Source organism: Nestor notabilis, unplaced genomic scaffold (assembly GCF_000696875.1).
Source record: "Nestor notabilis isolate BGI_N333 unplaced genomic scaffold, ASM69687v1 scaffold3279, whole genome shotgun sequence".
In the NCBI taxonomy this organism is placed as follows: domain Eukaryota; kingdom Metazoa; phylum Chordata; class Aves; order Psittaciformes; family Psittacidae; genus Nestor; species Nestor notabilis.
Window position 1 is genome coordinate 13,842 of NW_009942166.1, and position 13,467 is coordinate 27,308.

At 41.5% G+C, this 13,467-nt stretch overlaps 1 protein-coding gene across 1 annotated transcript in view; it reads left to right on the forward strand.

Moving 5' to 3' along the window:
• The first annotated feature begins 596 nt into the window (after positions 1-596).
• LOC104410945 (ephrin type-A receptor 5-like) overlaps positions 597-13,467 on the forward strand; it is a 31,621-nt gene continuing 18,750 nt past the window's right edge. The window contains exon 1 of the mRNA XM_010021248.1: positions 597-655. Within this exon, the coding sequence (XP_010019550.1) occupies positions 617-655 (39 nt within the window). The 5' untranslated portion in view covers positions 597-616. The remainder of the gene's footprint in view (positions 656-13,467) is intronic.

Below are 13,467 nucleotides of genomic sequence, written 5' to 3' on the forward strand. Positions count from 1 at the left end.
TCCTTGGGTACCTTGTAAAGAAGTTGTCAAAGACTTGGGGAAAAATGTGGGAGATAGATTACTGATAACAGTAATACTATAATACCTGCACATAAAATACTTTGAATTAATGATAATCTGGAAACTCTGCATGTTATTTCATTTTGTCTTCGAGGCCTGTTTATGCTAAAAGCATGTGCTACCTTAGAAGAAATGTATGTGTAAACCTGTATAGATGTTTGTGTGCACAGCTATATACTATATGTCTTACATATGCACATAAACACACAGAGTACATTATATATTTATTAACCACAAAAGACCAGATCCTAGGAATGGGAAGGATCTGGATCTTACAAGAGTTTAGTGCATTTGCAATTTGATTTCAGTGGCAGATCTCAAAGGAATAAAGTAATGCATACATAGAACTGTTTTCAGTATATGACCTCATTGTTAGAGGAGTTATTGCATTGTTATTCTGCTTTACAAAAGTCCAACTTCCTCAGTTAATTATAAGCAGCTTGTTTTCTCTAGTCACCTAAACCTTGAAATATTTATTGAATTTTGTAATCCATCCATCTTTAATGGGATTTTTTTCCTCTTATTTTCAGTGAACTTACTGGACTCACGGACAGTAATGGGGGATCTAGGATGGATAGCCTACCCAAAAAATGGGGTAAGTCTCTGTTGTTGTTTGCTTTCTCTTTTGCAAATTATACTAATCGTTTCCATTCGGAAAGTAGACTACTGGGCTTAAAAACTCCCTGGAGTGGTTTGTCAGCAATGGAGGGAGGAAAAATAAAACAACAAGCTGTGACTGGAAAAATGGAGCTGTGTGGCTAGGGGATTGATTTATTTATGCAGTGGAGCCAGCCACAAGTATTAAAAAAACTCCGTAAGTCAGCCCTCTCACTCCTTCCCTCACCAAGAACATCCATAAGGTTATTTAGAATTTTAAGCTCTAAATTCCTGCTCTGCTCTAGGCTTTGTGGTAAGTGTTCAGCACCATTTCCCAGAAATCTTTCTCTGAAACACAGGCCCTGGGACACTGCTGTTAGATTTAAATAAGCAGGGCAGTTCAGAAATACTTCTCAGGCCCATGATCAAATTCTGAGATCTGATAAAACTGGAGCTGAGTTTTAAGCACCTTGAAGAGCCTCTGTCTCTTACCATTACCTGTACTGAGAACTGAAAGAACCTGGCCTCCTAATTTGATACCTGAAGTAAGTGTTGGAGTTCAGATGCATTAATACCCTCCATTGTGTCTGCCTGGCCTGGCTACATCATGTGAGCAGTCATTGCTGTGACTTTGGCTTGGCTAGGGCATCCTCAATGCTGTACTGTAACAGGGCTTTGGTACAGTCTTGAAAGGTTGACTTACACACAGCACTGAGTATTCCTGTCAGTTCCTGGGAGCCATGAGCACCATCTGAGGTGAGAAATCATCCCAAGACAGAAATGCTGCATGGCTGAGCCCTCCAACAGAGCAGCTCTCAGGAATGTTCTGTTCCAGAGTTTGTCACCAGCTGAAATGGGCTGCACAATTGTCCTGGGCTCCAGTTGGATTGTCATAAAAATGGTGGCAGTGTTTATATGAAATGCAGCCAACTCTGCATATATATGCATTACACAGTGAATTAAAATCTGGCTTTCCATATATTCTGTGTGGATGAAAGGTGGTAGAAGTGGCAGCTTCACTCAGACAAGCTGCATGTTTCCAGGGACTGGTTATGGCAGGGATGTAAAAGCTACATGGGGAGCTGAGTTTATCCTCAACTCAGTTCAAGATCTAATCCTGTTGCAGTAAAAGTCTATAATAATTTTTAACTATTAATTTAAAGCTGAGAAGTAAACTTACACCCCTTGCATGTGTGGGCATCAGAGTAATGAGTACTAGATGTGCTAGCAGAGCAATGTGTTGGTGCCATGGCATGCTATGAAGATCCTGATGTCCACTTCTTAGTAGAAGATTTTTCCTTTTTGAACACCTCTTGGTATTCTTCCTATGGCATAAAGCATAGTTGCTGTATATTCTAATGTTCTTAAAGGAATATCAGTATTAAAATAACAAGGCCTGATGAATTTAGAAGACTGGTGAGTCTGCATAGGTAGATGAGTAAATGTAAAGCTAAATATCCCATGCATACGCCTCAGTTGTATCTTTTAATTATTTAGAGAGACCTTTCTATATTTACAAGCTCAGTTTCCAAACAGCACTTGGAAGTGCACTCATGAATGCCAAATGAATGGTTACTCACTCAATAGGGAGATTTATTTTTTTTTTCTTCCTTAAATTAACTTCCACAAATAAAAAGTGAATTAGGCAGTTGGTTTTGAATTTCCAGAAGTCTCCTCTTAATCTTCTTTGTTTTCATGGGACATCATAAAAATTTAGGAGGTCAGTCCAATTGTCTCTTTTTTGGCCTCTAATATATTTGCAGGATTTTACAAGTACTTTCCAGAGTGACTTCTTGAACTGCCTTATCTGCTTTGCAATCAGCTGTGCTGCACTCATGCACTGTTTACTTACTTTGTAAGAAAGATCTACCTTACAGATATTTTTTAAGCAACTCACTTCAGGATTTGAATTTGTGAAAGGAGGGATTGTTAACTGACATCTAGAGATCTGCAAGCTATTTTTTGAGGTATTATCACGCAAATTTGTTATGTCAAGATGTCCTCTCAGGGAGAATCTTGAAAGACCTGTGTATCTGTCTGCACAGTCCCCCATCAAGGAAAGGAGCAGAAATGTCATAATGTGTCACACTTTGCAACACTACAGTGTGTAGATGCAGACCATGTGCTGAAATAAGCTTTTTGATGCATGGTAATAAAATATTACTGTTATTAACAGTATGCTGTAGAATCTAGTCATGCATGATAGCAATTCAATGGTGATACGGTTCCAACTGAAGATCCATTAGCTTTTGAAGTACCCTTCGATGCTTCTAGTGTTGCTGCTTCTCCACTTGATTTTTATTATGAATCTTAAGGAAACTTAGTGTTTTTCCTAGGACTACATCTGCTGCAAGTAGGAGATTGCACCAGGAGCACAGCTGCTGTTAAAGAAAGCAAGCATTTAGTCTTTGTAGTTGTATGGGAGTGCTTGGGAGAAGTTATCTGTGTATTACAAAGGCTCAAGCTGTTAGGTTTTGAAAACAGATTTCCACATTTATAAAAACCAAACAAATAAAACCACCCCCAACCAAACACAAACCTCACCAAAACAATGGGGGTAAAATATCCAGTCAAGCCAAATGAGTGCTTTTGACACATCTTTTGTAGGTGTCGTAGTCTAAATTTTTATTATAGCTGTATGTCATGGTAATTTTTGTGTATTAAAGCTTTAAGACATTCCATGCTCCAGGGAGGTCCAGCCGCCCTTGTTTAGCCTGTTACTCACCCCATTTTTGCTGAACATAATGGGAAAATGTGATTTAATTTGGGAAATGAAAGCATCAGTGTATGGGAAGAAGACTGATCCTCTAGTCTGCAGGCAGCTTAGTTTTAGAGGTAGACCTGTTTCATGTCTGTAATTCCAGATAAAGCACTGCAGCTGCTTTAGTTGCCACAAGATCAGACCTCTATCTGCTGCTAAACAGTGTACAACAGCTCATCTTGCGAGTAATGGGTTTTAGGGGAAGGGAGACCAGCAGTTTAGCCAAGGGTTGTCTCTTCAGAGCTTTGTCTGGCTAGGTGCTTATTCGGTACTGGTTTTGGTGTTGTCCATTATCCTTGCAACCTGGGTGTCCTTCATTTCCCCCCATGCACATTGAAGGTAAGAAAAATCCCCCTCTTCCTATTGTATGGAGTATTGAGTGACCAGTGGAAATGAAATGATGTGACTGAAATACACTGTGGCCAAGCAGGGGTTGAACCAATGTCTCCTGGTGTGAAGAACCAGCTTTTGTGCAGCAGAAGGTGCTTTCCTCTTTCTGCTACTTTGCTCTGAAAGATTAATGTGGTAGTGTGGCTTCCTGGCTGCCCCAGGAGGCCTTCTCTGGCTGTGTGGGTTCATCAGCTTGCAGCGCTTGTGCAGTCAGCTCTTAAACCTGCAGTTATAGCTGTTAGAGTGTGAACAAAGCCTTTGTGAAGGTCTGCATGGCCATGGAGCTCAGAAAAAGGACTCTCCCTGCAATGGTTTGTGGTCAGCTGCCACTTTTGCACTTCAGGTAGGGAATTGATCCTGTTATTGTCTGTCAAAGGGACAATCTGGACTTTGTGTTGCAGCTCATGGAAGTTTACTTTAACCTCGAGGAGGTTACTGGAATTACCAGGGGCTGTGTCAGAAAAGTCTGGTCCCTCTTGAGTAGTAGGAAGCCTTCCAAACACATAACAAAACCAGTCAGGCTTCTTTATTAAAGCCATGCATTATACTACAGAGGTCTGCAAAGTCTTTTACCTCTGGACTGATTCCTGGAGTGCTACTTAGGATTATCCAAACTGGACACATCAGAGCTTTACGTGTGCATTATGTATGGCTGTGACACCAACTAGCTCTGACCTACAGAAACTGCCTGCACTTGCCTGTGCTAAACATACATTTTTATCATATGTAAGCTCACAAAGGCTTAAACACAGAGTGTTTGCAGGCTGTATTGCCACATCTCCTCCCTTGTTTTGGCAGGAGCCTGTGATGCATTTTGGCTCCCTGAAAAACCATAGCAGAGGGAGAAGCTCCCGTCAACCTGTGCTGTTCAGTTGGATTTGGTCTGGCCACGTAAAAACACAGCCACTTTTAAAAATATCCAGATAATTGCAAAACTGATTAAAATAAATGCTTTATTTTACCTGGCTTGATTTATTCAGTGATTATGGCTGATTTTTGTTTCAGTGGCTGTAATAGCATTGATTTATGGGTTTCAAACCCTCCCTTCTTTGAGGATGTATTTTAAAACTTATTTCTATATAGCTTAGAAGTATTCTTTCTGTCCAAAGTGGAGCGTTACACACCTGCTTTGCTTTCGTGTAATGGGGTCCTCCTCTCCCATCTCCTCCACCTCCCATTGATTTTCCTGACCTTCCTGTAGCACGGAACAGGAAAGCCTCTGTGGTCCTTGGGGAATTGGCCATGTTCTGTGGCTCACGGCACAGCTCCATGTGCTGGGATTTTCTTTTTGGGCTCAGACAGGAAAATAAGCATATACTGAGAAACCTGGTCGTGTGGAGATATTACAATTCTTTATTCATTGCAGAAAATGAGGGCTAGATGACTTCTTGCATGTGAATGGCAAGAGAGAAAGCGATTGACCCTGCTTTTGGTGGTTAATAAGGCCAAATGCCAAAAGTCGGGGGGTAAATTCATTCAAATTGATTCTGCAAGTTGCTTCTCATTATGAAGGACATTGGTGGGTTTGATATTTTTTTTTTCCTCCCCAAGCAGCATTTCTGGCTCATTCTTTTGAGCATAGGTACCCAAGGGTGCCTCTTTGAAGTTAAAAATAACAGTGGTTTAGATTACTCAGCATGGTTTGTGAATAGATTCATGTTGCTTTCTGTCAGTCTTAGTTCAGATAGAGATTTTTATAGAGGAATCCTGGATTGGAGGCAGTGTTTGCCCTCAGGGACAGGAATAAAATAAACGGGGAGGGATATGGGGTAGTGAAAGGAGAAGGAGGATTCTTGGCACCATTGAGCTGTGTCATGTAGCTATGATTATAATTGGCATTTTCAGGGCAATACTTCTGGCAGCCTGTAATTGTTCAGTTGTTTGTTGATTTGTTTTTTCTTTCTCTCGCGAAAGCTGCTTCTTGACTGTGACCAGTGCAGGAGAGGAACTGGGGATATGTTGTTGTGGTTTCACCCCAGCTGGCATCTAAGCCCCACACAGCCCCTTGCTCACTCCCCCCTGGTGGGATGGGGGAGAGAATCAGAAGGGTAAAAGTGAGAAAACCTGTGGGTTGAGATAACAGATTAATGGGTAAAGCAAAAGCCAGCTATGCAAGCAAAGCAAAACAAGGAATTAATTCCCCACTCCCCATCCGCAGGGAGGTGTTCAGCCATCTTCAAGAAAGCAGGGGTCCATCATGCATTACTTAGGAAGACTAACTCTGAACATCCCCCTGCTTCCTTCTTCTTACCCCAGCTTTATATGCTGAGCATGGCGTTGTATGGTATGGAATGTCGCTTTGGTGAGTTCAGGTCAGCTGTCCTGGCTGTATCCCCTCCTAGCTTCTTGTGCACTTCCAGCCTACTCACTGCTGGGGTGGGATGAGAGGCAGAAAAGGTCTTGACAACACTGTTTTCAGCACAAATCCAAAATGTAGCCTCATACCAGCTACTATGAACAAAATTAACTCTATCCCAGCCAAAACCAGCATATACTGCCAACATGGCAAGAATGCAATTCATACTGCAGCAGAGAACATGATGAAAATAAGTAGTACCTAAGTATGTGAAAAAAACATATTAATGACATCCTTAGAACCAACAGTTTGGCTGCTTTGCTTATATGTACATGCTTTTGTGCATGTACAGGTTGGTAAGAAACATACTGCACATCTACATATTTGAAGTAAACTGAGCAAACCAAATCAGTACATAAAATTTTCTGTTATATACAAAATGAAGGAATTTTAAAAGAATAATTGGGGGATGCTGTTGAGTTCAGTAGAGTTGAAATATATGAATTTTTTTTTATATATATATATATAAAAAATAGAGTTGGATCCCCATATATAAAATATGGGGTTTGTTTTCCACTAGTATTTCTTAAGGTGAAATGCAGTATCTATGTATATATGAATTTTTGTCCTCTGTGACACTCCTTCTGTTTTTTCATAATCTTACGTAGTCACTTATCTTGTATCCCTAGGGGCCACGATTTTGTTTTCTTTTGGTTATGCTGCCTGTTTTAGTGTGCCAGACTGATTCATGCATGCTTGTATTGTGTAGCATAATTATAACAAAAGAGGTCAAGCTTTGGGTCCGAAAAGACACCAGAGGCTAATAATGTAGTTATGCAGGACGCTTGTGGTAATTGAACTAAACTGCATTTTAAAGCAGTGCGGAGTTCACGTTTCAAAGTCTGAAAGCCCTTGAGTGAGACTGAAGATGCTGGAGTTAATGGGTATAGGGGCACTGCCAAGAGAGCTGAATTTGGCCAGCTGACTACAGTTTGAATTGGTGGATTCCCCTGGTTGAGTTAGAGGCCTTCCCAGTGCTTGTAGAGCTGCATTTGTTTCACCCAGCTTGAGTATATCAGTCCAAATCTAAAGAGATCAATTCTGCAATCTGGAGATGCATCACGTATGGAAAGGCTGATGAAGTTGGGTATAGCATAGAGTATTCAACTGGCCCACAATCACCCACCTTGAGGTGTGCAGAGAAGACAGGAATAACTTCTTGCCCACGTTTGTCATGGATAGGACAAGAAAAACAGTATTTGTTTCAGCTAATCTGGTTCAGGTTAGATTTGATGGAAAGGCCCTTATACTGGTGCATCTTTGGAGCAGATTTGGGGTTGCTTTCACATGAGGACTCTGACAGCAGGTTGGACGTTCATCTCTGTTACTCTGGACAAACAGAGTTCATCTCTTCTGGAGGAATAAGCCAAGTGATGTTTTTACCTTTTCCAGCCCTACATCTGAAGCCCTGCTCTTTGAAAGCTTGTCCTGACATTGTCTAGGGTGGGATTTGGTTTTATTTCTTTCAGAATTCTCTTTTTTTTAATCTTGCCCTGCTTAAAAACCATGTCACTATTACTCATTCTACACCCTGTATTTAAGATCCACTCCTCTGATACCTTCAAGATACTAGCTATGGTACGTAGCTGCTTTTAAACCAGAGTACCTCCTACTGGACAGCAGTTCTCATTGAATAGCCTCACCATTTTATTCATGTCCTCTCTCCTATCTGAAGTTAAATCTTTTCACTCCATTTGAGAATGCTCTTAAACTTGTCTTGGGCTCTCGGCTACCTGCCCTTTGGTTCGTATGCTATTGTCATGAATCAAGCTTTTCTTTGGGAGCAGTGTCTGGTGAGGCATAGGTCTTATTAATGAGATCTAAAATGCCTAGAGTACTCTAAAGTACTGTAAAATAATACTATTAAGATTAAGAATAAAGTAAATCTTTATCTCAGCTAGAACTGTATTACAGGAATAATATATTACTACCCTGGTCTTGAAAATTTACCACAGAAAAAAATGAAGGCTGATCCTTCACTGTATCATTTTGTAAATACAGTTGTCAGCATTAGGTTCCTCCATGCAGGCTCATTGGGCAAACAATAATCTCCTTTCATGCTAAGAAGTCTTTTTTTTTTTTCCCCTCTAGTGCCTAGGAATTACGTTTGGGGATAAAAGAGCTTTGAAGAACTTTATCTTCCAAACCAATTGTTTTCTGTGTTACTTTGTGCCAATTGCAGAAGTATTGGTATCCAACAGTTAGTAACCATACAATTAAAACATATAAATGTAGTGCCGTCATGGAGAACCTGAAACTCTGCAGAATAAAATATTACCATTATAGAATGCATATGCAATAAATTGGGGTTTATAAAACATGCATTAGGATTTTATAGCTTACGTTGATGAATTTTTGTAGTGTATTACTTACTATTTCATATGCTAAATATATGTCAGTGGGTTACTTAGCATTTAATTTCATAATCCTTTTATAAGACTTAAAATGCATTGGCCTTGCTCTTGCCCTATTTGACAGCATATATTTTTATTCAGGTTAATGACTTTTTTTGGAGTAACTAAATTCAAGAGTGCAGTCCTGTTTGGTTTTCTTTCCATGTTACTCATTCAGGAAGCCAGCTCAAACCCCATATAAAATGAATGCTAACTTTGGAAAGGGAAGCACATGGTATGTTTGTCTAGAAGGAAAACATTTAAAATGTAAAATTCCTGAAAATAGTGTTAAGATGGAAGCTGATATTTTGCCTTCAGGACCAGTGGTTGTCTTGTGTATTGCATAGGGAATCAAGACAATAAAAAATAAAAGGGCTGTTTTGAAAACTCGTCATCTAGGTTAAAACCAGCAAGAAGAGCTTTTTGATTGACTGCTGTTTTACTGCAAAATCCTGATAAGTGGCTATTCAAGAAATAATTCAACAGCCAAACATCTAGGACTGTTAGAACAAAATTTCTTCTATTTTTCAAGTTATTAATTAGAATGGTTCAGGATTTTCAAAGATTGAAAATGATGGCATCATGTTCTCTGTGCCCATTTGTAAAATGGGGTGTTTTTCAGTGGGAGAAGGCTATGTGCACAGATGAAAGGGAAGAGTTGGACTAGGTTTTTTGGCTATTGAAAGAAAATGCCACTATTTCAGTTGAAAGCTCTTTTTGCCTCAAAATATTTTGGTTTTATGGTCTTAGTTTACTTTAAGATGTCTTCCTTTTTGGAGAAAAAGCATGCAGAGCCATATGATTTAGTGTGTTTGACTAAAGGAGGTTGTAATCACGAGGTTGGTCAGTTTTAATATTGAAAATATTGTGGCAAAACAGCTTGGAGATTAAGTACCAGGAGTACACATGGATGCAAATACATCCTTTTGGAGGTTGTGTGTTAACTCTTCTCCAAAGAAAAGTGGCAGCTCCTCCTACCAGCTTTTAGGTTCTTCCCAACATGAATGATGAAGTGCTGTTGAAGGGAAGATGGGTGACGCCCAACTATCAGTCATCTCTGCCTTATCACTGTGACACTTTATGCTGCCAAGACGCTGTGATAAATTGTCTGTACCCTATGGGATGAACAGTGATTATGAAAGAATTGCAGAACTTGATTTGGCTGCTGCTTCCCCTGCCTGATCAGGGGGTTTGGGGAGAAAAAACCCACACGCAACCTCACAAAAAAAAAATAAAGATCCTGTTGTTGTGTGGGAAGTTGTGAGCATTTGGGGGAAAGCAATTATTTCTCCCATGTGTAATGGGAAATTGCTGTTCCTTATTTCTATTTCAAGAGGGTTTACTGAAAACATGTGAGTGATGTAGTAGTGATTTAGAGTTAGGAGCGAATGGCACTTGTATGTTAGTTTGATCCTCACCTACCCCTGTATGATCTTAGTATGGAATAATCCATGGATGAGTTGCCAGATAGCTGTGGGAGAGGATAGGATGAGGCCCTGAGTGTTGGTAGGAAGCAAGTGTGTGCCCCCCGAAGAAAAGTGAGAGCTGTGCATCAGCATGTTGATGGAGGAGGAGAACAAGGAATTGCCTGCTGAGCTGGGCACCTCTGGGGCAGCTCCCAGGACAATGGCGGTGATAGGAAGGAGTAGAGATTGCTGATGGCTTTCTAAAAGCTGCAGCCATCAGGCTAGGCTGAAACACCCGCAGCACAGCCCTTGATTTGCCTCCTGTTGCTGTTTTCCAAGAAGGAAAGTATTATGAGATACCTGGTTCTTGCCAAAATGATCTGATAAGCATTTAACTTGTGTATTCTTGTTTATTTCTCTTTTGTGTTCATTACTCCAACAAGTGCCAGGCAACTGCTTTGATTATATTAAATTCTTAATTTAACAAAGTAGGAAAAAAAAATTCTATTTTAAGCAGATGTGTTTAAATTGTTAGAACAGTTACCAGTTCCTAAAGCCTGGTTTCCCTTTAAGGCTGTGTATCATCACTGCCCGATTATGCAGAGATGGAGTCAGGAAGGCCAAGGTGCAGCTGGAGCTGAACTTAGCAAGAGACACAAAGAATAGTAAGAAGGGCTTCTACAGGTATGTCAACCAGAAAAGGAAGGTCAAAGAAAGCATGCCCCTTGGTGAGTAAGACTGGTGAACTGGTAATGGACAAGGAAAAGGCTAAGCTACTCAACAACTTTGCCTCAGTCTTCACTGGCAGGCTCCCTCCCCACACCTCTTGAGTGCAAGAACTGCAAGGCAGGAACTGGGGGAGCAAAGTTCCTTCCACTGTAAGTGAAGATCAGGTTTGTGACCATCTGAGGAACCTGAACATACACAAATCTATGGGACCTGATGAGATCCATCCCAGAGTCCTGAGGGAATTGGCTGATGTAGTTGCCAAGCCAGGGGCCGGGGGGATTGGGTTGTTGTATTTACAAAGCCACTCTTCATGATATTTGAGAAGACATGGCAGTCAGGTGAAGTCCCTGATGACTTGAAAAAAGGAAATATCACACCCATTTTTAAAAAGGGTAGAAAGGAGAACCCTGGGAACTACCAACCTGTCAGCCTCACCTCTGTGCCTGAGAAAGTTCATGGAGCAGGTCCTCCTAGGAGCTATATTCTAAGGTACATGGAGGACAGGGAAGTATTTTTGAGACAGCCAGCATGGCTTCACCAAGGCCAAGTCCTGCCTGACCAACCTAATGGCCTTCTATGGTTGAGTAACTGAATCAGTGGACAAAGCAAGGGCTACATGTTGTCTATTTGGACTTCTGTAAACCTTTGACATGGTCCTCCACAACATCCTTCTCTCTAAATTGGAGAGATATGGATTTGATGGGTGGATTGTTCAGTGGATGAAAACTTGGCTGGATGGTGACATCCAGAGGGTAATAGTCAGTGGCTCTATGTCTGGATGGACACCAGTGACAAGTGATGTCCCTCAGGAGTCTGTAGTGTGACCAGTACTCTTTCATATCTACATCAACAACATAGACAGTAGGATTGAGTGTGCTGTCAGCAAGTTTGCAGATGACACACCTGAGCCATGGGATGCCATCCAGAGGGACATGGACAAACTTGAGAGTGAGCCCAAGTGAACCTCATGAGGTTCAACACATCAAAGTCAAAGGTCCTGCACCTGGATCAGGGCAACTCCTGGTATTGGTACAGTCTGGGGGATGAAGGGGTTGAGAGTATCCCTGAGGAGAAGGACTTGGGAGATACTGGTGGATGAAAGATTAGACACAAGCTGGCAATGTGCACTTGCAGCCCAGGAGGCCACTTGTATCTTGGACTGCATCCAAAGGAGCATGGCCAGCAGGTTGAGGAAGGTGTTTCTGCCCCTTTACTCTGCTCCGGTGAGACCCCACCTGCAGTCCTGCATCCAGCTCTGGTGTCCTCAGTACAGGAAAGACACAGACCTGCTGGAGAAGTTCCAGAAAGGCCACAAAAAACATCAGAGGGCTGGAGCACCTCTCCTATGAGGAAAGGCTGAGAGAGCTGGGATTGCTCAGCCTGGAGAAGAGAAGATCCCAGGGAGACCTTACTGCAGCTTTTCAGTACTTAAAATGGGTCTATAAGAAAGATGGGAAGAGACTTACTCGCAGGGCCTGTTGTGATAGGATGAGGGATAATGGTTTTAAACTAAAAGAGGGGAGATTGATTGAGGCTGGACGTGAGGAAGAAATTCTTTGCAGTGAGGGTGGTAAAACACCAGCATAGGTTACCCAGAGTAATGGTAGATGCACCATCCCTGAAGACATTTGAGGCCAGGCTGGATGGGGTCTGGACAACCTGATCTAGCTGAAGATGTCCCTGTACATTGCATGGGGGTTGGACTAGATGACATTGAAGGTCCCTTCCAACGCAGACCTTGCTGATTTCCATGTATATGAACTATCTGTATAATGAAACACAGAAAATAATGTCCTCTAGATCTGTTACTGTGCTGAAATAAGATAAACCAGAAACAAAAAGATGTTGTTTTCTGTGGAAAACTATCCTCCTTAGGATACTTTCTAGCAGTATCACAGATGAGAACTTTTGGCTCTGAAGTGGGGAAAGGACTGAGCCTTTATGCTGCAAAAATTCTCATTTGACTTGAGCAAAATTATTTTAGGGTAAGTGACCTGGCTCTAGACAAAAAAATTCTCCCTGTAACAACAATGATTCTTCCTGTAATCTTGACAGTCCATAATCCTGTACAGAAGATGCAGGTGGCAGGAGAAGATAGCATAGAGTATTTTTTAATGTGATTTGAGATGTTAATGTACACAGTTAATCCATTTGCAGTTCTATTCTGGTTGTGAGGAAGAGATGCAGGTTTGGTGTTATTCTTGTTTCAATCAGCCCTTCCTTTGCCTTGCCTTTGGCTGCGAGCTAGACCAAGGATTGGTGAGTGAGGACATGGTGGGAGAGGAGGTGCTGACAGGACTTCGTAATTGAAATATCTACTTATTGAAAGTGATCTTCCAGAATTAATGGCTACTCTAAGTATTTGAGTTTCTCTGTGATGCAGATGTTCTGCTCACAGGGAGCAGTCCGGCTGAGATGATATCCATAAGAACCAGCTGTACCAAGCAGATACCAAGTGGGGTGGGTAACCTGTCTGTTTCTGAAAAGGAGGACTTAGACTTACTGCTTTCTTCCATCTGGTTAGAAAAACTAGCACCTTCTGCCTTTGCTGGCAGCTGGTTGCCCAAGGAAGTTGTGAATGCCCGATCCCTGGCAGTGTTCAAAGCCAGATTGGACAGGACCTTGGGCAATCTGGTCTAGTGGAAGGTGTCCCTGCCCATGGCAGGGGGGTGGAACTAGATGATCTTAAGGTCCTTTCCAACCCAAACCATTCTATGATGTTTTTCATTGGTACGTCAAATTTTTTTATTTGTGTGTGAGTGTGTGTGTGTAAGG